The sequence below is a fragment of the Ascidiella aspersa genome, chromosome 8 (genome assembly GCF_963924565.1).
Source record: "Ascidiella aspersa chromosome 8, kaAscAspe10.2, whole genome shotgun sequence".
NCBI classification, from domain to species: domain Eukaryota; kingdom Metazoa; phylum Chordata; class Ascidiacea; order Phlebobranchia; family Ascidiidae; genus Ascidiella; species Ascidiella aspersa.
This window is the reverse complement of record NC_139454.1, coordinates 12,816,115-12,843,192: the sequence shown is the minus strand read 5'-3', so window position 1 is coordinate 12,843,192 and position 27,078 is coordinate 12,816,115. Positions and strand designations below refer to the sequence as shown.

The 27,078-nt window shown below is 36.0% G+C and overlaps 2 protein-coding genes across 2 annotated transcripts in view; one reads left to right on the top strand and one right to left on the bottom strand.

Annotated features, from left to right (window-relative positions):
• The window catches only part of LOC146136202 (ATP-binding cassette sub-family D member 2-like), a 33,312-nt gene extending 18,142 nt beyond the window's left edge, over positions 1-15,170 (top strand). Inside the window, exons 8-16 of the mRNA XM_083396353.1 lie at positions 55-197; positions 2,698-2,836; positions 5,065-5,159; positions 7,718-7,863; positions 10,731-10,876; positions 12,705-12,789; positions 12,905-13,030; positions 14,159-14,258; positions 14,639-15,170. Of these exons, the coding sequence (XP_083252479.1) occupies positions 55-197; positions 2,698-2,836; positions 5,065-5,159; positions 7,718-7,863; positions 10,731-10,876; positions 12,705-12,789; positions 12,905-13,030; positions 14,159-14,258; positions 14,639-14,815 (1,157 nt within the window). The 3' untranslated portion in view covers positions 14,816-15,170. The remainder of the gene's footprint in view (positions 1-54; positions 198-2,697; positions 2,837-5,064; positions 5,160-7,717; positions 7,864-10,730; positions 10,877-12,704; positions 12,790-12,904; positions 13,031-14,158; positions 14,259-14,638) is intronic.
• A 1,958-nt stretch (positions 15,171-17,128) lies between these two features.
• LOC146136201 (uncharacterized) lies at positions 17,129-25,887 on the bottom strand. Its single transcript, XM_083395361.1, has 4 exons — positions 25,655-25,887; positions 19,936-19,992; positions 19,602-19,675; positions 17,129-18,560 (listed from the first exon to the last, which is right to left on the bottom strand). Exons 1-4 carry the CDS (start codon positions 25,809-25,811, stop codon positions 17,433-17,435), a joined length of 1,416 nt encoding a protein of 471 aa, XP_083251487.1. The 5' UTR covers positions 25,812-25,887; the 3' UTR covers positions 17,129-17,432.
• Positions 25,888-27,078: the final 1,191 nt, after the last annotated feature.

The following is a 27,078-nucleotide window of genomic DNA, read 5'->3' as shown; positions in this document are numbered from 1 at the left end:
TATCAGTTTAAAGTTGTTGAAATTGTTAGAAGTTAATTAGCTGTATTGGTATAGCCAGCCAGGCAGAGAAAGACGCCTGGGATAACAAGCCGGAGCATGAGATGGTAAGCATTCGCACTGAAGCATTCACCTCGGCCAGACATCTCCTGGCAACTTCAGCGGATGCTTTGGAAAGGATAATCAGTTCATATAAGGAGGTATGTGGTATTGTTACTTTTAAAAGTTGGTCTTTTTATAATTAAAACAGGATATTAAAATACTCTGTTAAGTTTACCACAACCAAACACAGTAACAGTTAAAACATAAAAATAATTGTCGTTTATTTTGTTGAGTCTTCCTAATTTGATTAGATGAATAATTCTTGGTATTTAATTCAATGGGCAATAAAAGGCTGGATTTTGTTTTTGAAACTAATATTGAAAATTGTAGATTTTAAGGTGGAATAAAATATAGTCGAATGTTTTCCAACGACGTATTGTGGTTGGATGAGTTCAACAAAAACCCTTTAAGTGTGAATTGCTGTATAGTGTATATCTTATGCGCAAAAGTATTTTCAACATAGTTAGCGCAATATTCTGCGTGATAGTGAAAAATAATTTGATGCCCAATAGCTTTTTGCAGCATTTTTCTGCAGAATAGCTTTTTAGACGACCCTTTCAGATACAACTCACAACATTGTTTTTTTCACAGTCACGCAGATAAATGTAATAATTTATAACACGCCGTCCGATTAAATGTCGCTTCAGTACAGGGCTGTAAAGTGTACACCAATTGTGAGGAAGCTAACCGATTTTAGACACAATCACCGGCAAACAGTCAAAGGAATACAAGCGCCTTTGTTACTTTACAATAGCCCACATGTTTGTGATCACAGTGCAATGTTAAAAAACATATCTCATATTTTGAAATTTCTATTTACCGAAAGTTACAGCCATTTTAAACGATATTTTCGCAATATTTAGCCACCTGACGAAGATGTTATGTTATGCTATCCGTAACATTAGCTTCTAAGGTGTTAATTGCCACATTATTTTTATAATCACCGGCGCTTAAACCTGGAAACGCAAGGTATTTGCTCATATTTTGTTTAGTCCACCCATATTTCGTTACGTTAGTACAGTGGTTCTTACCTTTGATAATAACATGTCGAACTCCTATATTATTCTACAAGCTTCTGTTGAACCTCAAATTTTCTTCCTCTTATGTTGTCCTTTAAGACGGGGCGGATCCAGGATATCGAATATGACTGAATATTAATGGTCCTAAATATGAATATTAATATTCGTAAATATGAAAATTAATAATATTTTTATTTTTTTTTTAAGTCTGATTGCTGGCTTAGTTAGGTTGGTTTGAGTGATGTGTAAAAATTTTGACTGAAAATCTTCTTTATTTCTCGAGTTATGGGACTTTTGCTTTTTTGCCTGATTTGAATTTATCGACGTTTATGAATTTTTGAAGAAATATTAATAGCTTATCCCCGAATAATTGGAGGTCGAGTCATATCTCATTTTTAAGGGTAGACTCGTAGCTATCACCCTATGAAAGTCACTTAAGGCACATTTTAATTTTAGGGCCGAATATTACTGAATATTAATATTCATAAATATGAATATTAATATTTTAATGTTTTTTTTTAAATCTGATTACTGGCTAGCTTAGGTTGCTTTGAGTAATATGTAAAAATTTCTGATCTATATCTTGTTTACTTCCGGAGATATTATGCAAAAAATTTCGAGCTGCTTACTTCCCTTTGGTATTTGTTTGGGGGACCATAAAAGTTTAGAGGGACGGCATCACCAAGTTACGTCAAACGTGAAGCTATAAAGCAATATATTCTTAAATACACCTGTTCTTTTTTTCACCCCTACGCAAGTATGCTTCTGAAACCCGGTATAATTATTATTTATTTGGCAAATTTTGCTTTTGGCAAAACCTGCCATTTAAAAGTTACGTGACGCCTAAGTCACATAAAAGAGATTCAAACTTATCTTACCAAAATGCATTTATATTATAACTTAACAGGTCCAACAAAACACTAACGTTAAAAAAATCACTAAACTAGAAATAATTTTCTACATTGACCCGAAGAAGCACGTTTTGCGAAAGCTTGTCAAGATTGTAAGAAAATTTGTCGCTACAGTGTCACCTTAGATTTAAATTTAGATAAATACAGAATTTAGATTTAGATAAATACCGCTATCAACAAAGATCGATTTCACTTAAGTAGAAATATGTTACCAAAGTCAATTATTTGAAATATATAGGAACTTGTGTGTCCAAAGCAGCTTTGCCGGGACAACGCCAGAAGAGAGGAGAGAGTAATTTTTTATTATATCAAATTTGCTGCGATTTAGTATTAAACCATGTAAATACCCTATTCAACCTGGTTAACGCCTGGTATTTTGTCTAGTTATTTATAATTACGACGCTGGACAATCAAACAGATAAAATGCTTGGTGCTGCTGGTGTGAAGAATAATAGACGATCATTCATTTTGAGTTACAGCCAAACCGACTTTTTTATAATCGAAATTCAACTGTTAAACTAAAAACTGTCATAAGCTTTTGTATTAATACCTTTGGCTAGTGAAGCTGGAATTGTGTATCGCAGTTTTAATTTTTTCAACATGGCCATTGTTGTGTGGTCATAAATGTAAATTTATTTGGGCATCGTCCTCATTTTATTCCTGTTTAGATTACAGAGCTGGCAGGTTATACTACAAGAGTTTGGAAAATGTTTCAAGTGTTTGAGGAAGTCAGCAAAGGCAAATATGAGAGACCAGCTGATTCAACTGAAAATGGAAAAGGTCTTCTTCCCATTCGTGAGATACGAGGTTGTTCGAAAAGTTGTTAGTACTGTGATAAAGCAATGCATTTGTTTAAACCGCGAAGAAGACACAGAACGCATAACTATATTATGTGTTCTAGAAAATCAAATCCGTAACACAAGCTCGATCTCCTCTTTGTGATGTCATCTTTTAATAAAAAGATATATTCATAGTTAACTAAACTTAAATTAAAGCATTGCATAAATATATATTTGTAAATTAAAATTATGAAGAAGAAGAAATTATAGGATCTATAAAACAAATCTATGTAGCGGAATAACCTTGAATACTATAATAATAAGACCAACTAGGAACGGCACAATCAGTGGCGTATCCAGGGGGGGGGGTTGGGGGTTCGGACCCCCCCCCCCCCCTTTTCGGAAGTGACATTAACGTTTTTTGTTCGTTTTTGTCAGGGTTTACCTCACCGTCCGAAGCTGCGTGTTTTTTTCAGTGTAATTGGGTCACACGTCTTGCTAATGCGACACCAAAATCAAACGCAAAACGCCTTTTTCCTTTCTTGTTTTGTCGACCGTAAACGCAGGATATTTTTCTCTTTCGCCTTTCGTTATTCGTTCGGGTTGGCTGATCAACAAGTGTGTGTTCGACAATTAATAACAGTCTCTATAATTCATCGGGCCCGCTGCCTCTACGACAAACTATACACGAGTCCATTTTAAATACTTAAGTATTTTAACTACGTAAGTGCGAAAAATTTTCGCGCTTCGCGCGAATTTTCTTTTTACGTTTTGATACTGTCTATTGAACTAGATTAGCGCTTCTATATCGTTGCGCCGTGGAAGGCTGCCAAGTGCGTAGCGGACAAACGGAAAACGTATTCAAAAATATAGGACACATATTTCTTAACATTTCTTTTATTTTCATTTTCGGCAATGTAATAAAAACTTGCATGAAATTTTAAAAAATGCCGTTTTCTCCCCAAAAAAATCGCGCTTGCTTCGCTCGCCAGGTCTACACTAACTTAAAAAGGTTAAAAAACTGAACTAGACTAACTATTGAAGTGGCGTTTTTGCAGATGTTGCGCTAATCAAAAAACACCGGGCAAACGCGATCTTCGTTTAGTATTGCAGGTGGCGAAACACGTGCTTTTAGCGTAGTCCCGTAAATGGATTTACCAAAATCGATCACATATATTTCTCCTAAAGTTAACGATTGCGCACTAAGCGGTTTCGCAGTTGGCGCCTGGCAGAATTGTCGGCGACGTGTTTTGCGTCTAAAAGTTTGCTTTTGCTGGACGTTAATTGGCTGTTTCTGAATGACGTCATATCTGTCACTATTTTATGACGTCATTAACGTCAGACGGAAAAACGGGGAATTCCCGAAGTTGAAAATTCGGGACTCCCCCTTTTTGGATTTCTGGATACGCCCCTGGGCACAATAATGTGTATATGGCGAAATAAGAATACACCTTTCGGAGTAAGTACTATACTTTTCTAAGGCAGTGGTACTTAATCTTTTCTGGTCGTGTACCACTTGGTTTTCGAAAGCGTGTTACTCAAGTTTTTCGTAAGTTTGTAGCTTAAATTTTACGTCAAAATGTCTAGCAGTGCCAGACTTAGAATTTTGACTTTAGACAGAAAACCTACGACAGTTGCAATATTATTACGCTTGCCTTCATTTTGCTAAACTCCATATAAAAAAGAAGCTGACGTACCAAAGATTGAGAAGGTATATTTCTGAAACTGTTGAATGCGACGATTCACCGTCGCTGTTTGAGCACCGGACTGTTTATTCTCGAAATGGGTTAGGGTTGCACAGAAGTTGGGTTGGGTTTATGTTTAGGTAAGAGTTTGTCAAACTCTTATTTCAGTGTACGTCTTACTCCGACTTCGTTACGCGTCTTGCCGCCTTATTTCAAAGCTGACCTTATTCAAGTTTAGGTTTTATTGTCGGAGTTCCATAAAATCATGCTTGACAACCATATTTGGGAATAAAGAACTTCACTTAAAACAAAAAATATATATGAATATAATATAGTGATTTAAATTATTGCTTTTCAAAACTGGAGTTTGAAAAATCAAATTTAAATTTTTGTCTATACGCCTTTCAGTTTTGCGCCATTGTACACTTGACCAACATTTGTTAATAAAAAAATATTATTCCTATGAATAAGTAAAATGGGTCATTTTCAGTAACTTTCATGTAAATATGCAAATAATTTTTTTTTTTTATCAAATGCAACCCCGTGTTTGTGATCAGTTGGTTGTTTTTAGGTGACGTCGAAGAAACAGTTAGAGATATAATCTTAGAGAATGTCCCAATCATAACACCAAATGGCGACGTTGTGGTGCAGTCACTCGACCTGCAGGTAAGGATGTTTGATTATATGGGAGCCGGTACGCGATGCCAAGTGTTAGTATTTGTACTCGTCCGATACCAAATTTATAATAGGAATTTTAGCCATGATTTGCAATCCAACGCAGTGATTTCTACCTTGAAATTTAGTGTTTAAAAAACAGTAGGTTAACAACTAGAGGCAACTAAACTTCCTAACGCCAAATTCAATTTTGTCCTATTAACCCTGAAAAACTTAGTAAAACTTAAACGTTTAAATTTTATCTGTTTTACTTTAGGCTAACATATAATTTTTGTTCAAACTATCGGCATCGGACATGTCCCGAAATTGGATTGTATATTTGTATCCAAAGATTATTGTTTGTTAAACTTTAAAGACCATCATGGTTTGGCGCCGTGTCTTTATGTTGGTGTTCATATTATTGAAGTTTTTTCTTTCGATGCTTTATATATTGGTTTCAATTTGGATGTCAAAAGGCCATTTACTATATTTGCAAGTTAATATTTGTCAATACATTAGAGTAAAAACTAAAACGCAAATATATTTTACAAAGATATTTTAATGTTGAAAAATTGTTACCTTTCTTTTGATTGGTTTGTTAGGTAATCTCCCTTCCTGAGGCTAGAGGAGGGTAAAAATGTTAGATTTATATTCAGCTGTTAAAATGTGTGTATTCTTAAAACTACTGAAAAGAATTAACTTAAAAAAAATCTAATCTCCTAAAGCAGAGATCGGGAACCTCTTTACATAAGGGAGCCATAAAAGCGGAATACTTTTGGTTGTATTTCAATGAGAGTCATTTAACATGTTTCAACATCTAGTTTATTGAAAGAATAGTGATTTACATAGGGCTGTTTATTATTTTGTTCTTATTTAAAAGACAGGCCCCTTTTTATCGCGAAAGTTCACAAAACTTTGATTACAGAGTGCCATGATACGAACAAAACCTTTTAAACACTAAGAGATTCTAATCCCTACCGTCAGACAAATAAGATTCGCGCAAAGCGCTGAAAAAATTGCTACTCGTCTTGTTTTAAAAATGAAAAATACAGTTTGGAAAGGGGTTACGGCCGTGTGCAGTTTATTTCACATCATGCTAGAATGATAGCTTGACTTTATCTTCGGGCAAAATTCCTAAACAAAAAAAGAGCAACAAAAAACAAAAAAAAAGATCCACATGACGTCACCAAAAGATTCATATATGGCTCGCGAGTCATAGGTTCCCGATTCATGCCCTAAAATGTTCTTCTTTATCAACAATAACCTTTTTTTCGGGTCCCATTTAATGTCTAGTACGATAGTGCTAAAATAGAACCTTGATTAATATTGCCAACTTGTTTGTATAAACAAGTTTTTCTGGAATTATTTTTAGGTCAATTGCTATGCATTAACTGATACCATATTACAAACTTTTTTATGTTAGTGAACCCTTTTTTATACGACTATTAATTATACCTCGATGCCGGGATCGCGCTTTATCGAATAGCACTATTTAAGATATTATTTGGGTCTAATCATACATACATGCAGTATTAGCACGATGTGACCTTCTAATTTGAATCTCCGATTTACCATCTAAATTACTACATGTTTGTTTTAAAACCGGCGACTATTTAGCGCTTTATTTTCTGCTACAGTGGCAATTTAGAGCTATTGCGTGGACAAAGTCCAAGCTCTTAAATGTTAAAAATTTATTAACTACGTAACGGAAAAACGCAGTGTGCAATCAGCAATATTATGTTGACTAGGCCCCGCGAATATGTGCACTGTGTAGATATGTGATGCACACCAACTTCGTGCCCCATCGTATCAACGTGCCCGATACACTAAATAGCTAATGTCATACAGGGTGTTCCAAAAGAAACAATGCAATAAACTCATAGAGAATAAGTAAAGAAAAAACTCTCCCCAAAACATATTATTTATTGCATATTACAGGCAGGCCTTACTCTTATGTATTGTAAAATAAATAGGTTGAATATTAAACACATGTATCAAGTCCTTATGTTACAATAACTGTTGAAAGTGTGTGCCGTTAACTTGCTGACACGAATTGGAGCGTTAATGCATATTGCCAAACACGCGTTCAAGTTCATCAGGTTAAATTCTTTGGGTGACTCTTGTTATTTTGTCCTTTAATTCCCCTGTGGTCTTGGGATTGTCTGCATACACAGACCCTTTTCAATAATATGTTTCTGGGAGCTTTTTTCTTTAGTTAATCTGTATGAGTTTACTACATTGTTTCATTTGAAACACTCTGTATAACACTAGCTATTTAGTGTACCGGGCACGTTGATACGATTGGAACACCCTGTAGAATAGAACCGACTCTGCGAATGCGCCTTACAAACTTGTTTAAATAACTGGGGTCCATAATTCTACAAATAACGCTTAGAATAAGGATTTTCGTTCGCCGAGTTTGTTTACTTTTATTATTTTTAGGATTTGTTTTGATGCAATTTTCCAACGCGCTGACAATTCGTTTGGTTGTTGTATGCCTACTCGATAACTTAGATAGCACAACTGCTTATCTTGGTTATGGCAGTAAATTTTAAGTAATGTCGTTTTAGGTGACAGAAGGGATGCACCTGCTGATCACTGGCCCCAATGGCTGTGGAAAAAGTTCTCTCTTCCGGATTTTTAGCGGTCTATGGCCTGTTTATTCTGGCCGTCTTAAAAAACCACCACCGTCAACAATGTTCTACATACCACAAAGGTAAATATTAGTCTTATGCGGAAGGGACAGTAAGTCCGTTGACATACAGCTACCCAGTACTAATATTTAATCCGTTACAGTGTCGTGGTTACCGCGCGAATTGTTAAACATATATAAACAGATAACTATATATCCAGTACGAACAGCCATTTCATCTTATTTGACTCATCAGCTCCTGCTCAGGGATTTAGTTTCATAAAGCACAACTGCTGGAAATGGCTTTCCGGTAGCTTTAGGCGACCTTGTCATTGTCAATATAAACTAGTAATTTCCACATAAAGAATCCATTAGATCGGTGGTTCTCAACCTTTTTAGCTTGCGGACCGGTAAAATTCCAAAACAAATTTTGCGGACCGGCGGACCTTCATAAATCAAATCGACCCAAAATTTATTTATTCATACGTTATACGTGGTTCTATTGAAGTTTTTCACATACAAATTATGCTCCTACTTTCCATACTCGGACTAATAACAATTGCATCCTATCTCTTATAAGTGATGCTTGAATTGCTTCTCAGTCACATTAACTGAAGATGATACTAGCTTGTATCGAAACGTCTTAATCAAGATGCTTTTGATTTACTCGACCTTTTTGGCTTTTTAATTCTTTCATCTAAAAAAAATATTAATATTTTATTACCGTGATTTACTTTTGTCATCATTTCCTTGTCTCACGCCTATTGTGTTTCCTGCCTACCAATTTTGCCTGCTCACTCTAAGCCAGGGGTAGGCAATTATTTTTTACAGCTGGTCGCATAAAAGCACACAATTTTGTAGCTGGTCGTGCCAAAAATGCGATCCCAAATACACGCAATACATAATGTGACGCGTGTAAATAAGCTTAGGAAACGTGTTATTACGTTGAGAGGTGTACTGAAATGTGTAACTTAAGTCGAAATTAAAAAATTGCGGCTACTAGGTTTAAAGAGTAAACTTTAACTTAGATTAGAGGGGCGTTACGTGTGGAACATATATATAGACATTGTTTGATATATTGGCATTTATTAAGTTATGGGGGTTGTTTACCGGCTGCAAGGTTGCATAGAAAACACGTAAAGAGTTCTCTCAAAACACAAAACAAACTTTTTTGAGATTTTAAGTTGCAGCTGTGTTGCTTACGATATACAATGGTCATACTGTAAACACAGTATATCATTCGAAACACGAAAAAATGGTATTAAATAAATAGGTTGAGAAAATGTGAATGGCATGGTTGCCATACCGACATACCGTGCTTGTTTCTAAGATTTGTGCTTATTTTGGGGTGCAGTGTCTTAGAAAACACAAATGTGCCTATTTCTAAGAAACGTGCTTATTTTAGAGGTGTGTGCTTAGTTTGTCTTATTTAAGTTTCAAAAAGTGTTTATCAATTCTTTTACATCGACGGAGGAGTGAGAGACTTCATTTATTTATACTTACCAGGTTCTTCGACAGAGATTATAACAACAATGCATTAAATTACATAATAACAATAAATTTTGATTGTTTTTTGTAAAAAGTACATTGTAGCCTATAGAAGTGTGGTAGTTTGGTAAACTTTAGGCTTGACGTGGGGACTGACATTTTGGGTCTAGCCAGCATAAGCACGTTTTTTTTTGTTTGTTTTTTGATAAACATGAAAATGAATTTTCTAATGTCAAATGAAGACGAAAGGGAAAGAGCTACGATCATTGCTGTTATTGTGATTGCGAAATCAGCACAGAGGCTATGGAAAACACAATGTTACAACAACAAAACAATTGCTAGAAGCATTTCAGTAAAATCATTTAATTAATAATTTTATTACAAGCCAAACTCCGCCAAGTGAACTAAACTTGACTACCACGCAGGGTCAGCTGCAGACGTTCCATGCTACCATGCACCACGTTTTAAAAGGTGTACAGGTGTGCTCTGACGCAAAAATGTTAACAAAGCTTCCTTTGAATAAGGGTGGTAAACTTGCCAATTTCAAGCAAATAAACGTATTTTTTCGTGCTTCGCGCGATTAAGCTTTGCGCATACAAAAATAGGTGTTTTCAAGTTTTTATTTTATTTTATGACATTATTCCTGAAAGATTGGATTCCACCCCTGGAATCCTGGATCTTGCTCTGGTCATCAGTAGCGTGCTTATTTTTTGGTCTGAGCAGATGGTAACCCTGAATGGGGATGTTTTAAAGTTTAAAAAACGGCCGTTACACCAAGTTGTTCATATGTTAAAGACGTAATACATTCGGTCGAAGCGCAAAAATGCATTTATAAATATCAATTTAACAAACTTTTGTTTAAAAGAGTGCCACAGTAGAGAGGGCAATTTTGTCTGTAAAGAAGCCAAAAAACGCGCATACGTAAAAGACTTCGATTTGCGCTATTTTACAACCAAACATATAAAAAGAATTGAAATGCGTGCCGGGACATATTTTGCTCGGGCCTGCTCTAAGCATGATCTGTTTGACGTATTTGCATTTTTGGGGACTTTAGTTAGACCTATTCAATTTTATTGCACCATAAGGGAAATAGAGAACACAATGCAGATAGAGCTTTACATTAAGGAATGTATCACTTTAGTAACAATTATCCATAAAAAAAAGTTTGACTTTTTTTAGTGACCTCGTAGGACCATTTATTTTAGTTGAGAAAAGAGGACAAATTCTTCTAAAAGAGGATATATGGTAACCCTACACCTGTGACATTCCTTGATTGTCTCAATAACCCATTTAAAATATCAGGGCAGTTTTTGACGTTTGGTAATGTGGTCGATTGGCCGTATTTTAGGAGGAAAGAAAGCCTGTATTGACAAGTTAGAAATTGGTGATGGGCCGTAAGGCACGATTTGCTTTTGTGTAGCAACTGACATTCCACTTTGGTGTAACAAACTTACCCTTCGTAGACCATACATGACGATTGGCACATTAAGGGAACAAGTGATCTACCCGGACACGATGCTGGATATGACGAATAAAGCGATTACAGACGGCGACCTACAAAAGATTCTTGAAACTGTCCACCTCTATAGCGTAGTCACTCGGGAAGGAGGTTAGTCGTATAGCTTTAAACACACTAGTACCATAGCTGCAATGAATCGTACAATTATATATCCTACCTAAAAATAAATCAAGTTATATTGTAGAGATGCGCACAACCTGCGGCGATGCATAATTTGCAAATGGCACCACTCAAAATAATGGTTAACAAACGAAAAACCTGGCTTTACCCGGGTTAAGTAGGCTATTTGTCAGTTTAATACTATATCGCCCTAAACTTTTGCGTTGTGGCGATGGGAACTATTTACCGCTACAATAAGGGCTATATTTTGCGCATTCTACACCAATTTTGCATGATTTAGCAAAATGGTAAGATTCCATCAAGCTGTACACTAAATTTACTTTCGCATATTATGTTGTAGCATGGCCTTTATGTTTGCTAAAGCTTTATGTTATAGCCCAGAGTTGCCCAAGCTCGGGCATGACATTATTTTCTATTGCCCGCTAAATGTCTTTCAATTGAGTTTTTCGAAAAACTTTTTTGAGTTTTTGTCTTCTTACACTGGTAAAATCAAGGATGGGCTATTTAAGAGCAGCAAAGGTGTTTGAATTGTTTCGTGGTTTAACAATGTTCGGAGTAAACTATTTATTATTTTTTACGTCTTTTCATCACTAATTCTAGCCTACTGTGTGTATCCCGCCAACAATACGCAAACATTTTGTGACCCGCGAAGATGGCACCTTGGACAACCCGTATAAAGCCACGTTAAAAAAAAACAGTAACTAAAAAGTAATGTTAGGATGGCGGTAGAAGGCTAAATAATGCGAAAATATTGTTTTAAATAGTTTAACTTTTTGTCGCTGATTTTTTATAAAATATGTTAGCTTTAAAAACTTCCCCGCAATAAAGTAACGCCTTAAAAATGTAGGAACCGCGTGGAAGCGGCATTTATTCGACCGACGACGGACTTAGTATAAATTATCACATCTATATGAGTGACTGTAAGAAAATTAATTTAATTTTTCGCTTTCGTGAACCTAAAATTCCTATAAAAATATGTAAAATCTCTTGGAGCAACAGCGTAAAACTTTGTCGAACAAAATTTTTGAAAATATCTGCGTGACTGTAACTAACATAATATGGTCTAGCTTAGCCGCTTATTTGTCATGCTTAAAAATTTAAAGAGTTTCCAAGCTTATTTTTTTAATAACTCTTTTGTGATCACATGGTGTCAAATTAACATAGAATCAAAGGGCAGAGTTGTGTGTGTCTGAAATGGAACGAACAAATATTCATTTGTCAAGTTGAGACTTTTAGCCTAACTGTATTTTTGCTAACACATTGTACAATTTAATGTAGTGTGTTATGCTGAAAAAGTACTCGGGCGCTGCACTTGGCTAAGCACGTTACGCAATACACATACTACCAACCCGCTAAATATGGCTGGCTATAATTACTCTGTTTGAAAGGTTTGCTTTTTTTGCAAATTTTTTTACTATATTTTACCTTTATCTGTTTATGTACATGCGCATGTTTATATCCAGGCTTGAGCACTGTGGAAGTTAGTGTTTAATAAGTTGTCGCAGTAGGATAAAGATGCAACAGAAAACTGTGAATTGCATTGTTCTTGCGTGCGATACCACAGATGGTTAAACGACTTCCCCGAAATATTGAAGGTCGTGAGTTCGAGTCTCACCGCGATATAAAATTTCTAATAAATTTCACGATGAATTACCAGGCTTGTTTCACGATGAATTACCAACAATTGTTTTCTAAATCAGAGCAATTCGTCTTTAAAAACCTATTTTTTGATACGTCGCAAGACTTTACCCGAAAAAACGTTGTTTGGTTAGTGATTGGCGATTTTTTGTTTATATAGGTTGGGATGCTGTCGCAGATTGGAAGGATGTACTTTCAGGTGGAGAAAAACAGAGAATGGGAATGGCCAGATTATTTTATCACAAGTCAGTTAAAATTTGTAAACAAGTGTTGTCACTAAGGTGTTTAATCATTGGGTTGCCTGTGTAAAACATTCATATTCCAACAAACCTAAAATACGACAACATTTTTGTTTGTTAGACCTGTTTACGCTCTTCTGGACGAATGTACTTCAGCTGTAAGTATCGACGTTGAAGGCAAGATCTTCCAAGCTGCCAAGGACGCTGGAATTGTTCTAATGTCAATATCTCATCGACCTTCGCTTTGGTAAAGCACTTATTATGTTACGCCATCTACTTAGCAGATACCCTAACAATTGGTTAAAATTGATGTCGACATAGTGTTAGTTTGAGGTTGTTTATTTATACAAACCACGTGATTATAAATTTACCATTTCAAGATGTTTTTAAAACCATGGATTGTCTAGGTCAGGGTTTCTCAACCGTAAATTTTGTGTTTTTCCTGTTTACTCAGTTTTTCTTTGGAACGTTTCACCAGCTTTTTATTAGTTTGTAAACCGCAAGTTGGAATAAGACTAAAACTAATATAAGCAGTTGAAAATTTTTTTTTACAAAATAATTGTTGTTGTTCCATTGATTAAATTTTGTGCTAAAATTAATTGTGTTAAGTAGGGAAGGATAGTTGATTTGAACATACTTTCAAAGAAGTTTACTGTTCAAAATACGTTTTTACACGAAACTTAAACATGGTTTTGTGTTATCAAATGTCGAAAACTCGCAAATGGTGCGAGAGTTACGTCTCTTTTGGCTTCACAAAAGTTAGACGAGACGGCCATAATTGTGCGAAGTGTCTGCACTGCTCGGTTGTGATGGCAAATGCGTCATTACTACGCTCAAAACTAAAAAAGCAACCCCGAAGAAAGAATGACGATACCAATGTTATTTCTGCCAAAATAATGCGATTTGACCAGGAAGCGACGTTACCTTATTTTGGATTTTAAGTGTATTTTTTCATCGGCTTTCGTTCAATCGAATCGTTTTTTTTTTTATTAACGTGGTGAAATAAAAAAAAAAGTGAAAACACGTTGGACACAATTTTAGATTTTTTTATAATCGAAGGGGGCCACGAGGATTAAAAGCCTTTCGAAGGGTGCCACGAGGCATGAAAGGTTGAGAACCACTGGTCTAGGTTGTGTAGTATATTAATTATTTTTAGATTATAAATTTGCAAGACCGGTTTTGTGTTAAAGGCACCACAACTAACACTGATTTTGGGGTTATCCTAAAAAGGGAATTGTCGGTGCCATCTCGATACCCCAACCATTATTTTGTTTGAAACAAGTTTTACTTTTGTTGACTAAACGGCCGACGATTAAATTGCACTAGTTCAATACCTGTTTTATTCCATCTTATACCACTGGTATTTTACCCACAGGAAGTTCCATTCCCATATTCTACAGTTTGATGGTGAAGGAGGCTGGAAACTTGACGAACTCGACACAAACACCCGCCTTTCACTGAACGATGAAAAGCAGGTGCGATAATATATTATGCTTTAAAGTTGTCGTGGGTCTTTTCATGTGTTTTGCAACTTCCTATATTTCGTGGTTCCCAAGTATTGATATGCGCGTTCCAACAATAGCGAAACGTTTTGATTGTATATACAGTTTATATGTTTCAAAACGAGTTTAGTTTAAATATCAACAAGTATAAATCTTAGGTTGTCCCTAATTTTTAGTCACAACGCCACCTTTAGGTTAAGACTATTGTAGCACCCGCCTTAACGTGCGTTGGTATCTGGCAGGGAATGTTTGTCAATTAAAGTATACTAACTCCCAAGTTTTAAATCCTAGGCAGAATACTTTATCGTGAGTAGAAACGAACTCCTAATTTAACGTTGCTATGGATGCTTTAGCACCTTGAAGCGCAATTGGCCGGGATGCCCAGGATGCAGACACGCCTCAACGAACTGTGCAATATTTTGGGGGAGGACTCAGCATTGAAAACCTCCACTTCTAGTGATGCAGCGAGGGAATCTGAGTCGGACGAAAGTTTTCAGATGGAAGATGTACCCTCCACCTCCAACAAGTAGTAAATTTTGACTCAACGGGATTACTCTTTTTTCGCGCTTTCATATAACTTGGTATAGCATTTATTGTTTCTATGCAGCTTTGTGCGGGTTACTAACCTTGGTCGCTCTATTTTTTATCTTTTATATGTAGCCTTAAGATAAATCCTGTATATCTTGAAATATAAAAAAAAACGTATTTCTTTAAAAGATGATCTATTTTAAGTTGTGTTTAGTTAAAATTGGAAAGGGTATGTTTTTTTAATGCTACTGTGATTTTACTGTTAATTTTTTAAGTTCAACAAGTAGCTTTCCACCGAAATTTGTAATAAACGTGATTTTTCTGTGAGATAAACTAAAATCAAGACATGGTCGCCAATTATGTATATATTTTTTAATTTAATTGGGGGGTTGCTTACCCTGCTATATTTCGCGTGAATACAGCTAATTTTACAAAAGTTAGGAATGATTTATTTTTAACCAGGCTGTAACTTGTTTAAAACTGTTTATTTTTCGATTGCGATCATAAGCCTCACTATGCAGAATAGAATAATAACAAACAAACTAAAAAGAATACAGTGACCAGCAAAGTAATCAAAGTTGTTGCTTTTATTACAAGAATATGCAACTCGTTTTTCACTTAACAGCAACTATGCTTCGGCTTAATAAACACTTGATCTGATACCTACACTTTTGAAACTCGTTAACGATTTTGTGCTTTGTTGCTTCAACTTTCTGTGCAGACCTACAGATGGCAAGCCAATGGCCTGATGATTTTTCTAAACATCGCCGTGATAAATCTCGTTGCCTTTAATCCCCAAGGCTTTATACGCCTTAAAACTCTAGGTCAGGGTTTCTTAAACTGGGGGCGCGAATGACTCACTGAGAAAAAACCTTTTTGATATGCATTTAGTGTTACGTTTTAAAAAACTTAAAAACTACTTTTTTACTGTGACTGACACAGATTACTTTACTCCAATTACCTTGCCTAATCTATTTTCCTCATTCATATGAATCTTTTCTCCCGTTTCTCATATTTAGCGTCCTGAATGTGTAATGATACGTACTAAACAGTGTTGGAAGATTAGTCGTTTCGAAGGGCTTAATCGGGGTCGCTAGGCCTTGTCCCACAAAGCCACATTGTATTACATAAACGCAATATTTTTTCACGTTTTTTAGAAAATATTTTCAGCCAAAACGCGCCGTGCACGTTATATGTGTATGGTATGTGGCGCCGTAAGAACTCATATACTCGTAAACGGCAATTTTATTGCATATTTGAACACTAGTTTGCGTGAGAACCTGGACCCGTCCCCGGTTCTTTTATGTCCAATAGAGCTACTTTTGAATTTAATATTCGTAAAGGTTGCGTGAAAAAGCCCCCTGCGCTAAGTGGAAATTAGCATTGTTTAAAAGTTAAATGGTTATAAATATAGGTCGTATGTAAACTGCCTTTATTTATCATACGCTATGCCAACTCACTAGTTATAAACAAATTGTGATATATAACACTGGTAATAACGAACTACCTTTTGAGGGGTTCGTTTTGCGACAACACTATGCATCCCATGAAACCCTGAGCTCTTTAAAATCTCGAAACTCAAAAAAATAATAAGTCCAGCTGTTAGCCTACGGATTAATAAACAGGCAAATATCTACGAATTATTTAGAGAAAAAATAACGTCACTTTTTTCTTGCACTTTAGTAGCCAACACATAATTACTATTTTACCCTTATATTAACATCCCCAAAATACATTTTTTCACCCTTTTTCCATTTTCACACCCCAATATTGACGCTGGCAAATTTTCGTTTTCGAGAACAGCGAGAGGTCCGTTTTGCCCTGCTTTCCCCTAAATAGGCCCAGTATTTTTCAACGACTTAAATACAAGTATTTGCAACTAATAACAAGTCCTATAGTCCAAGTCATGCCATTATTAGAGAAAGTAAATCAAGTTAATGATACGAAAATAAAACGTTAAACTCACAAAAAATTAGAAATGGTCCGAATTTGAGCAATAACTTAACTAAAAAATAAACAATAGCCTATGTAGCAAGTTAATTGTATAAATAACCCAATTTTATAAAACATTTTTTTAACAAAAAAACAACATACTGCAAGCAACACGTATCATCCTATGTGCAAAACTTAGGATAAATAACTGAATTTTATAATGAAAACACTTTATTTCAACCAGGTCGTTTGTTCAAACAATATAAGTCATGTCAATTCATTTACTTACACGACTTAATTCAAGTCAAGTCGTTGTCCCGAAATGACTTGCCAATTCGAAAGCACCTGTCACCTGCCAATACGAAGCACCTGCTAAATATAAGTCTATTTCGCTTGATGTATTAAAATAGACTGGTGTTTTAAAACACAAAAACAGTTGAAAGAAATAAAAGTACGAGCACAGTAAAAAAATTAAGTAGGACTATTATAAAGCTTTTAGAAAACGATTAAAAACCCAAATGCATTATTTTTACGCTGTTACGAATAATAGGCTTACATTTTGCTAATTTTTATCGCGCGTCTCAAAATCGAACTTGGCATAACGTATTAAATATTTACATTTGCCTTTACTTGTTTTTATTGGTGGTCTAACGCAAAGTTGCCAAAAAATAATCGGCGCCATAATCACTAAAATCCCCCTACTTCGAAAGTCGATGTCAAAGTTCGATTGGGGTGTACAGGACTATAAGGCCTCTTCAATTTATTTGTGTCGCATCTGCGTGATCTGTGTTGCATACAGTGGTCCTTATACAATGAAGCAAGGTCGTGACCGGTATGAGTAGTGTGGCCTGCATCAGAACTACTTCTTGCTCGAATTGTATTGTTAGGCTTTACCTTAACCCCAAAGTCTGGCGCGACTGATAGATTTCCGTTTAATGACGTAGTTGACGAAGCAGTCGATGATGACGACAGCGGTGTCGCTGCGTCACTTGCTGTGGCGGAGATCTCGTCGAGATTAGGAAAGACGTTGTCGACACTGACTGATTTGCTCAGAGCCTTTCGACGACCGACTCGATAACTTGGGGGTGCAGCGAGGGAAAGCCCTCCACTAACTACTGCGTTCCGTCGCGTCCTAGTTGGTCGCGAATATTCATACTCGGGGGGTGCAATACTTGGAGGGTCACTATCCTCGTCATCAGCTTCTGGTATTCTCGCAATATTCCAAGCATTGTCACACACTTCATCACTTTGATTGTTGTTATTGTCATTGAAAGGAAAATCTTTGGAGATTCTAGACACTAGTGGTAGTATGGGAACGCTACTTTGTCTTTTAAGTGTGTGAGTGATTTCACTCATTCCTTGCGTTTTTAGAGCTTCGGAAGCACATGTGCAAGCATTTGAACTGAGTGTAGGAATCTTGTCTTGGATTCTGTAAGAAAATTTTCGTCTCTGACTGCTGGAGGGCGACCGAGGGCTAAGACGCGAAAACTCGCGCCACAAATCCATGAAAACGTCCCCAGCCTCGGTAACTGACTCGCGCACTGAAATCTCACGGAATATATGACAGCCAAGATCGCGGGCAAGCTGCTTCCCTTCTTCTGTGCTTACCATTCTATCGTGCTCAGCAAGATCGGATTTGTTTCCGATGAGAATCCAACAGGGCGTAAAGTTTACACGTAACCTTGAGTGCGTGTAGCTGGCTATGAACTTAAGCCTTGTAAGTTCGTCGAAACTGTACTTATCTGTGACGTCATAAACAAATACAAAACTCTCGCCCCACTTGCACTTGTCTTCCAACATCAGAGAGTTTTCCTCCTAAACAGTATTTTTGTCAATTTTCAAAGATAAAATTAAATGAAATATAAAATAAAAAAGTACGTCCAAGTTACAAAAGTGCAGCTAAAAGTAGGGTTAATGTTATCGTCAAATCACCCACATGACATTTGGCCAGTTATCCCGCGCAAATAAAAATAAAAATAAGGAACTGTGTGTGATGCGCCGCAAAACATAATTACGTTCGAAAATTGACAAATATTTCTTCTTGGAACATTGTCAAGTTTCTTTAATTAGGCTGCTATTCACTTTCCCAGACAAAGAAACACCACGGCGCTTATTCTGCGCTACAAAGGTATAATGCTAGCCCAATTACTTGCTAAAAGCTTAAGTGGGATTGATTTTAATAGCACGTTTATCGGGGTAATTTCATATGAAAGACAGATATCCTAAGACCAATTTAAAAAATATAACAAAACTATTTGCAGTATAATTCAGGAAAAACAAAACTAGCATTTATTTACTGTATTGTAAGAAACGTTTAAAAGTTGTACCCGCAGTCAAAAAAATGTATTCAATAACCAACAGCTTTTTCGGAAAATAAAATACCAGACGAATACATTTTGCCTATTTAACTGCATCTTTTCGATGTATGCGCTTCGTTCGAACTTTTATTTCAGTCAACCATTCATCTGTGAAGTTAATGGTCCTCGTATTGATGGAGCAATGTGCTAAAATTTTTGGCGGTTTGCACAGTTAAAAAGTTGCATATTTGTGCACAAGTTAGTTCGAGATCAGCACGCTAAAATCTGAAATTGTTTATCACTCGCCCAATAAAATCCTGGGTCCGCCCCTGCTAGCCAATTTAGTATTTTCGGATAATATTTAAGAATGGAGACTAGAGAGATTTTTGGCGCCATTAACCAGCAGGTAGTCGATTTTGAGCCTCCAGGCCGCGGCCGCCGTCTCTTATTTCGGATGAGCAAGCTCAGTCCAGGAAACCGCCCACCAATAACTGAAGTTTAACTCCAACTAGCGTATAATCGCTACCTACCGTAGCCAGTTGGAAGCTTTTTTACTGACCTGTCCAGCTGTGTCCATTATTTCAAAGTTGACCAGCTCGTCATCAACGACAGTTGTATGTCTGTAGATGCTTTCTAAAAACGCGATAATTGTTTATTTAAACAGTTGAAGCTTCAGTACCGTTTCGACTAATCCTAATAGTTTTTACGATTTAAAATCTACTTTCAAATATTTTTAATATATTTTTGATCAGTATATTACAAATTTCCGGCCTGGAATACTTGGCCTCTAAGACGGGGGCTGCTATAATCCTCGACATAAAACTAAAGTTTTGTCTTATATTTAGGAATAAATTAGTGATTTTTAGTTACCCTATTTTTTTCGCACAACTTACCTAAGTTCGGATCGTAATCTCCAATAAATCTCTTCGTAATAAACCGAACAGCCATTGCTGAAATTAATGTAAAAAGGTAAATATAGTTGGTTAACATGTAATGCTCGAAAAATAAATTGGATAGCTATACCAACCATTTACTAATTAGTTTAAACGGCTTAGGCTATTTAATTAAAATAGTTTTACCTAAACCGAAGCCTAATGACCCTGTAACGTAACTCATCAAAAATGTAAACAGGAAACACAGGAAATTCTCGAACAGGGCCGCCAAAGCGGATACCTGGGCTGTCAAACTTGGAAACAGCAGTGACCCCAAACCTTGCTACTGAGCTCGGCTAACAGAATAGCGACATACACGGTTCAGTAACGCAGGCAATGTATCACGGCGATAGCATTTTTCCAAATATACTAATAATCATTTACATTTTAAAACGTTTTGCTTTAAAAGGGCAACTTCAACCGTCAAGTTTGTATTAAACGAACAATTAAATGTATTTTGTTGGTATTTCTCTTCACAGTAGTATACGTTTTTTTTTACCAGTGGTTACGTTTTTTACACTTATATTCCACATAAAGTGAGGCCTCGGCAAAAAGAGTAAAGCGTAAAATGTTTCTCGGGTTTAACGACGAAGCCACAATTATGTTTTGCCAAGTGAAATCAAACAATTAGTACCAAAGCCATCCGGTTTGTTGCCCCGAATTGATAAACTGTTTTTATCGAGAGAAATTAAACCAACTTCGTTAAACAAATAATTTTTACCTCGAGGTATCTGTTATTGTTCCTGACATTTTGCGAAAAGAGACCATGCTCAAAATATAATCTCAGGACATAACGCGACTCTTTTTTATCATTCTATGAATCAACCAGGACTCGTTACCTTAAATAAGCAAGTTGTGTTAAGCATTTGCAAACCGTTCTGTTAAGACGATACGTGGGGAATAGGAAAGATCGCTAACTTTCTGTTGACAAAACAATCAAATTGTATTTTGCACAGCCACAGTTGTTCAAAAGGCTTTTTTATTTTCGCCTCAAATAGTAACTCGTCTACTGTAAGAATTTAAATCTAGTGTTCGAGGTATTTTGTTTCGCCACTTGATAGCCGCTTGACGCAAGAGTAGTTCTAAAACGATGTCATGTAGAGCAATTGCAACTCTTCCATGAAGGTAAGCAACACCTATTGCAATGACTGAAAAAACTACTGCCGTGATTCGACTTTGAAATAATCTTTGAACAAAACATTTCGACTTTTGCATGTCAAATTTTGTTACATGAATACGCCAAGGTGAAACTCTGATTTAAAACATATGTAAGGCTTAAGTGTTTTGAGTCGCTTGACTACGCCTAAACTATGTTCGTCAAATACGGCAAAGGCGAGGGGAAGGCTAGTTATAGACAGGCTGTTTCTCGCACGACCGGTTATCAAAAAGCCGTTAATATAAATATGAGCTAAACAAACTTTTCACACCAATAACATTTTTCTCCGTGGTATTTGAAACTATAAGCCTTACACGCGTAGTTTAAAATTAATCAATAAAGGTTAGTGTAAATGTTTTCTGGTACTGGTAGTTTCGAGGAAGAGCACCCTGGTATTTAATTGAATTGTGCCAGGTAACAACGAGAACAACCTAACCGTTAAAAGAGTTTTAGTGGATTGTAACTAAACTGAACACCATTTATGTACAAAACACAGCAAGCCACCAGGTTAAAAATAGAGATTTGTGATATAAAATTAATAAATCATAAATCTAGTGCATCTTTATTTATTGGTCACTGCCTTTGTTTTTAAATGGGTTCAGTTGCAACAAACTCTTTCTGCCATATCACATAAAGTGTGAAGAAGAATATTAAATCTGTAGGAGCATATTTAACTGCAAAAACGCATCACAATCTTTTAATTTTCTTAATACGTTTACAGTGGTATCCTATACGCAACAAAACTATGCCTTTACAAATACCTTAAGGATATGTGCTGCGAAAGGAAATATGTTTAAAGCTTCAATAGAGTTTGAGCAAAATAACACATTTCTTTCCACATCTAAACCGTTTTAACGTGTAATAAACCTAAAATGATGTGATATGGGTAACGTTCTAAGTGGACAACTTAAAATGATAGCACAAAGCAGTCGAAAACAGCACAAAAATGCTTTACGCCAACCTTTACTTGACTCGTAAAATAGTTGATTTCGTGCTGGTCCGTAATTAACACGACTCTTTTAAGTAGGACAAAATACTTGAGCAACAATTAGACACGAGTCGAAACTAACGTTAACCTCTTTTCGAATGTTTGCGTTAAAATTACAGTCAGCAGATATAAGAGTGGACGACTGACATAGATTCAAACGTTTTTGCCCAACTACTTAATCTACAACTGTAACAATGTGACAGTGTAACAACTTTAATCACAATAAAATTATTTCGAAATTAAACTAAAAAATAGACAACTTAAATAAAACTAAAATAACATAAGATCCGCGCATTTATTAAACATTTCTCGGTCTAAATTGGAACCGCATTCGCATTCCGCGTGGTTGCATATTTATTAACGAACTAAATTGCATAGTTTTGTTGGCGTTGAAATACACATATGGAGATAAAGCGGCAAACCGGCATATTCATTGATAACATAACTGTCAGTTAAACAAACCACCTCGAAAAACGGAATGGTTATTTCATCTCTTAGGTTTTGTGTAAATTAATTTAACGATCAATTCGCTATATATTTCTAAAGACATTTCTTCATTTAAGTGCCAAAGAATTATAAGTCGTCACAAAAAGTGACATTTTGATGGGTGGATAACACCGAAGGAGACTACATGACACGACTAACACCCAGTGCTTTGAAACTATTAATTGCGTCAAGTGCTGATAAATTTCTGCGAGCCACAAACACGTCATAATTTTATCGCGATGTTGATCACAGATAAAAAGTATGTCTGTCTATGACTTTAGATTTTAGATAAACAGAATTTGTTAAACAGAAAGGTAAAACCTTAATATTTTATTGATATATATATTTCAAAGCAGCTAGTATTTGCTTCGTTTTTTTCTGGTAATCTGATTCTAACTATTTAAATAGCAGTTTAAAGCTGATTTTTTTTATTGTCCAATTCTTGTTAAGAAAGTTTTAGACAATAGGAGTTTTTAGAACATTGGCTTCGCTAGTATGTTGTTGATTTGACACACTACATATATGCCTAGTCAGTAAAAGTCATTTTTTTATTTGGTGGTACAGAAAGTGCTAAAACTGATAATAGGAAAAGAAGTAGGTCGTTATGGGCTTTATTTATTACTACGAACTCGCAAAATTATAAAGTCATAAAAAGTCATATTGTCTGTTTTAGGATGTGACTTTTTGTAACGAATATATTGAATTCTATAGTGTTTTTAGATCTAGGTCAACAACTCTTGTCGACAGGCAGTGGGCGTTTTCATGCGTAAAGCATTGGAAGTAACATTTGTATTGCTTTTCGCAGAACAGTTTAGTCTTGTGAGCACAGCCTGTGCAAAGGGATTTGGCTGGCCGTTAAATAAACACGAATTACAAATATTACTATTGACGTTTTGAAGGTAAAACCCTTCTACAAATAGGATTTTACTAAACTGTAAACACAACAGCACACAATCACAAAAACATTTTCGGGACACTAGTGTGTATAATTTCGCGTTTACTTCAAGGTGATCTGCCTGTCAAGAGAGCACTAAGAATATGGGATTAAAGTTCCATTTATACGCGATAAATCCGCCGCTTAAACCGCGCCCACAGACAGACTGGCGAACTTCATTCTTTGACTTTTTCACTACTAAGTCAAGGAGCAGATAAACGAGATAAATTGAAAAATGTAAAATACGTGTCGAGTGAGCGGCTTTCAAAGCTTTACCGTTTCAACAGTCATATGGAAAGTGTGAGCTGCATAATTTTATTGTAAATACACCTAACTGATACAGTGTGTGCCTTATTAACCAACTTGTTTTTAACGAAATATTATGTTGTGATGCATACAAATATTCTGATAATTCAATTTACAAACAAAAAATATGCTATATATTACGTTTTATAAATATTCCTCCTGTTGTCATTTTGAAAATGTTGTATTTCTTGTTTCGCAACCAAAAAATTAAACATGCCAGTTATTAGCATACAGCAACTTAGTATTTAATCGTCAAAAACAAAGTTAACAACTGACAAGAAATTCTACGTCAAGATGCTTTTTAACAGGTAGGGTTTATTTCATGGATTTCAAATTTAATGAAGCATTAACGAACGGCATAACATAGCCTTTCGGAACCTGAACAAACCAAACAAATTTACGTAAATGTGGTATTTGTCAATCGATGAACACAGCAAACAGATTAAGTTGACTATCATTCACGCGGAAATGTCGCGTATTTACCGGCGCCAGAAGGATGCTGTTTTTAATGCTGAGTGATGTATATCACATAAGGTACGTCATGAATAGATCGGTGGAAACAAAATTTACCTAGCTATATAACATCCACAAAACGAGACCAACATTTTTAACAACCTTGAGTTCGCAGTCACAAGTACGCAAGAACCAAATGAAACCGAATACAACGCACATGGCCAATGACGTCATCCTATTGAAACGACAAAACAAATTGGCTGATGTGGAAAATGTATAAGCAATGTAGAAATGTATAAAAAGCTTTTTTATTCAGCAAATACAATTTGTTTTTCAAGGAGACACAAGTGATAAATTTCACGTAAACAGTGTTGTTTGCGTTTTCCATAAACCAACTCAGCGAGGCGAGGGGCTTAGTGCCATTACAAGTGGCGTGCGGCTGATTGGCTCTTATCTTGCGCAAGTTCAGTCAAACTGCTCTTCCAATTACCGCAAGTGCCTCGCCGTTTCGTACCATTTGAACTGTCGAAGTTTGTTAGAACTGTGCTGTTCGAAAGCCGTATCAAGTTTTTAAAATCTCTGTAAAATGATACTTGATCTCCGCGGTTTTACACAGTTCAACTATAGAAGCAAGAAATGTGCTTCATTATACTTAATTTACACATGATTATGTATTTACACAAAAAACTAGTATAGAAACCAGAATTTTAACGACCAAGGCGGACAGGGTATAAATAAACATAAGGGTCGTCTAAACGCAAATTGGCATATTGTGGTCTGAGGTTTGTTTGATGTATTTTACAAATCACAATCGAAGAGCGTTCATGTATTTCACTAATTAACATAAATAAGCTACGACATGACTGAAAAGTTTTTGTTCCCCAAGTGATAATGATGGATTGTTGTTTAAAGCGTTGCTTTCGCAGTTGAGGTTCTATTTAGATTTAGACGGCTTTGTCTATAAAGTCGGCGTAACGTTAAATTTGTAACAGTACAAACCACAATTAATCACTTCTTGCCCTCGTGCCTTGTGTTTATTAGGTAACTCACGTCTGATCGTCATTTTGAAAATCTTACATTGGTAACCGCTGAAGCCTACTAAATTGTAACCAACCGTTAATAACATCGTCATAAAAAAACTGTTGAAAGGGATCTGAATTGAAATTTATCAATAAAAAGTTAGAACAAAAAAGCAGAGGTTTATACTTTATTAAATGATAACAGCCTGTAACTTTTTTAATCGCTTTAACAGACGTTTTCAACACAACATTTCTATTCACGCGAAACGACGTGTTCGGTGTGCGATAATCGCAATAAAAGTTAATGCGTCAGAGTGTTTAGTTTTGGTCGGACTAACCTGTTTTTCCTACTCCACCAACGCCGAGTACAACAACTCGAATAGACTTTGGGCTTCCGCTCGTCGTAGCTGATTGACTGCGCCTGATACCGTGAGGCCGCGGCAGGCTTGCCAGAGCCGAGTTTAGAGATATTGCTCGGCCGCGGCTATTATTCATAGCTGTAAAACCCAGCTCAAACGGTCGGACAACTTTTATGATGGTTTCCAACTTGCGATATATTACAGTCAAACGTTTTAACTACTTCTGTTTCGTTCAATGTAAAATAAATCAATTATGCTATGAAAAGGTCTAACTGCCCAAAGTCAAAACAAAATAACGTTTCTTTAGAGTCTAGACCCTATTTAAGTTGGTGACTTTTAGACCTTTTTTTCTAATCTACAACACTCGAAACATGAAACCTGCCAGTAGTAAACGTTTTTATCTTTAAACAGTGGAAAGTCTATGGACTAAGTCAGCTCATACTTGGAAAACTTAACTGTTTGATTAATCTAATAAATATGTTGCAATTTGGACAAATATTCTATTTTAGACTGTCCAATGTCCTCGTAGTACCGATTTTATCCATCTTCCATACATCGCACACACACGACCGGTCTTTGAGTAGTTCTTAACGCTACTCAAACTTGGTTGGCCACCACGAGAGAACTTGAGAAGGCCGCAACCTTTTTCCCGACGCTCTTGAAGCCGATCTCTCGTTCTGATAAAAAGACTTCGTGCTAGCGGTACTGCCAAGTATACCTCGTGCTCAGACATGATCTATGATTCTTTAAAACGAACTTAGGATCAAGTTAATAACTTGCCCGGAGTAACAAAAACATTGCCCTCTGTGCATTATTTCGCGATTGTTAAATATAAGCTTACGCCTAAATATACCAATGGTATTTCGCAGTTGGCGTTGCAGTAGTTCTACGTTTAATAATCTTTTGTAAAAACGGATTCCAAAATTAACATAAAAGAACATATTACGCTTCGTTTACGAATCTTTTACAAGCATATATATATAGTACATTGTGACTGCAAATCGCGTGTTGACCAATTTCAATAAACGAATTATTTTCAAAAGGTATTTTAGTGTTGAATTATGGAGACATGCAATCGTGACTTTATCGTAACTAGTAGAGGGTGACGCGATGTCGCATAGTATTTCAACACGTATAAAGATATCAATGCACCAATAAAGCGACGTTTTGGGGCGTGTTTTGATAACCGTAGAGAATGTTTTTAATAAACTAATCGTACGAAATATGTCTCTCATGTGAAGCCAACCAACACCTCTTAAATAGCTGTTTTTCATCATTTTCAAAGTTTGAAATAGCCAACATTATGCTTAATTTTTGCCTTTATATACTGCGCAATTCAGTATACAGCGCTTATAATCAGTTTTATGTGTAACCGTTAAAATGTGACCTTCGTAAGTTGATGA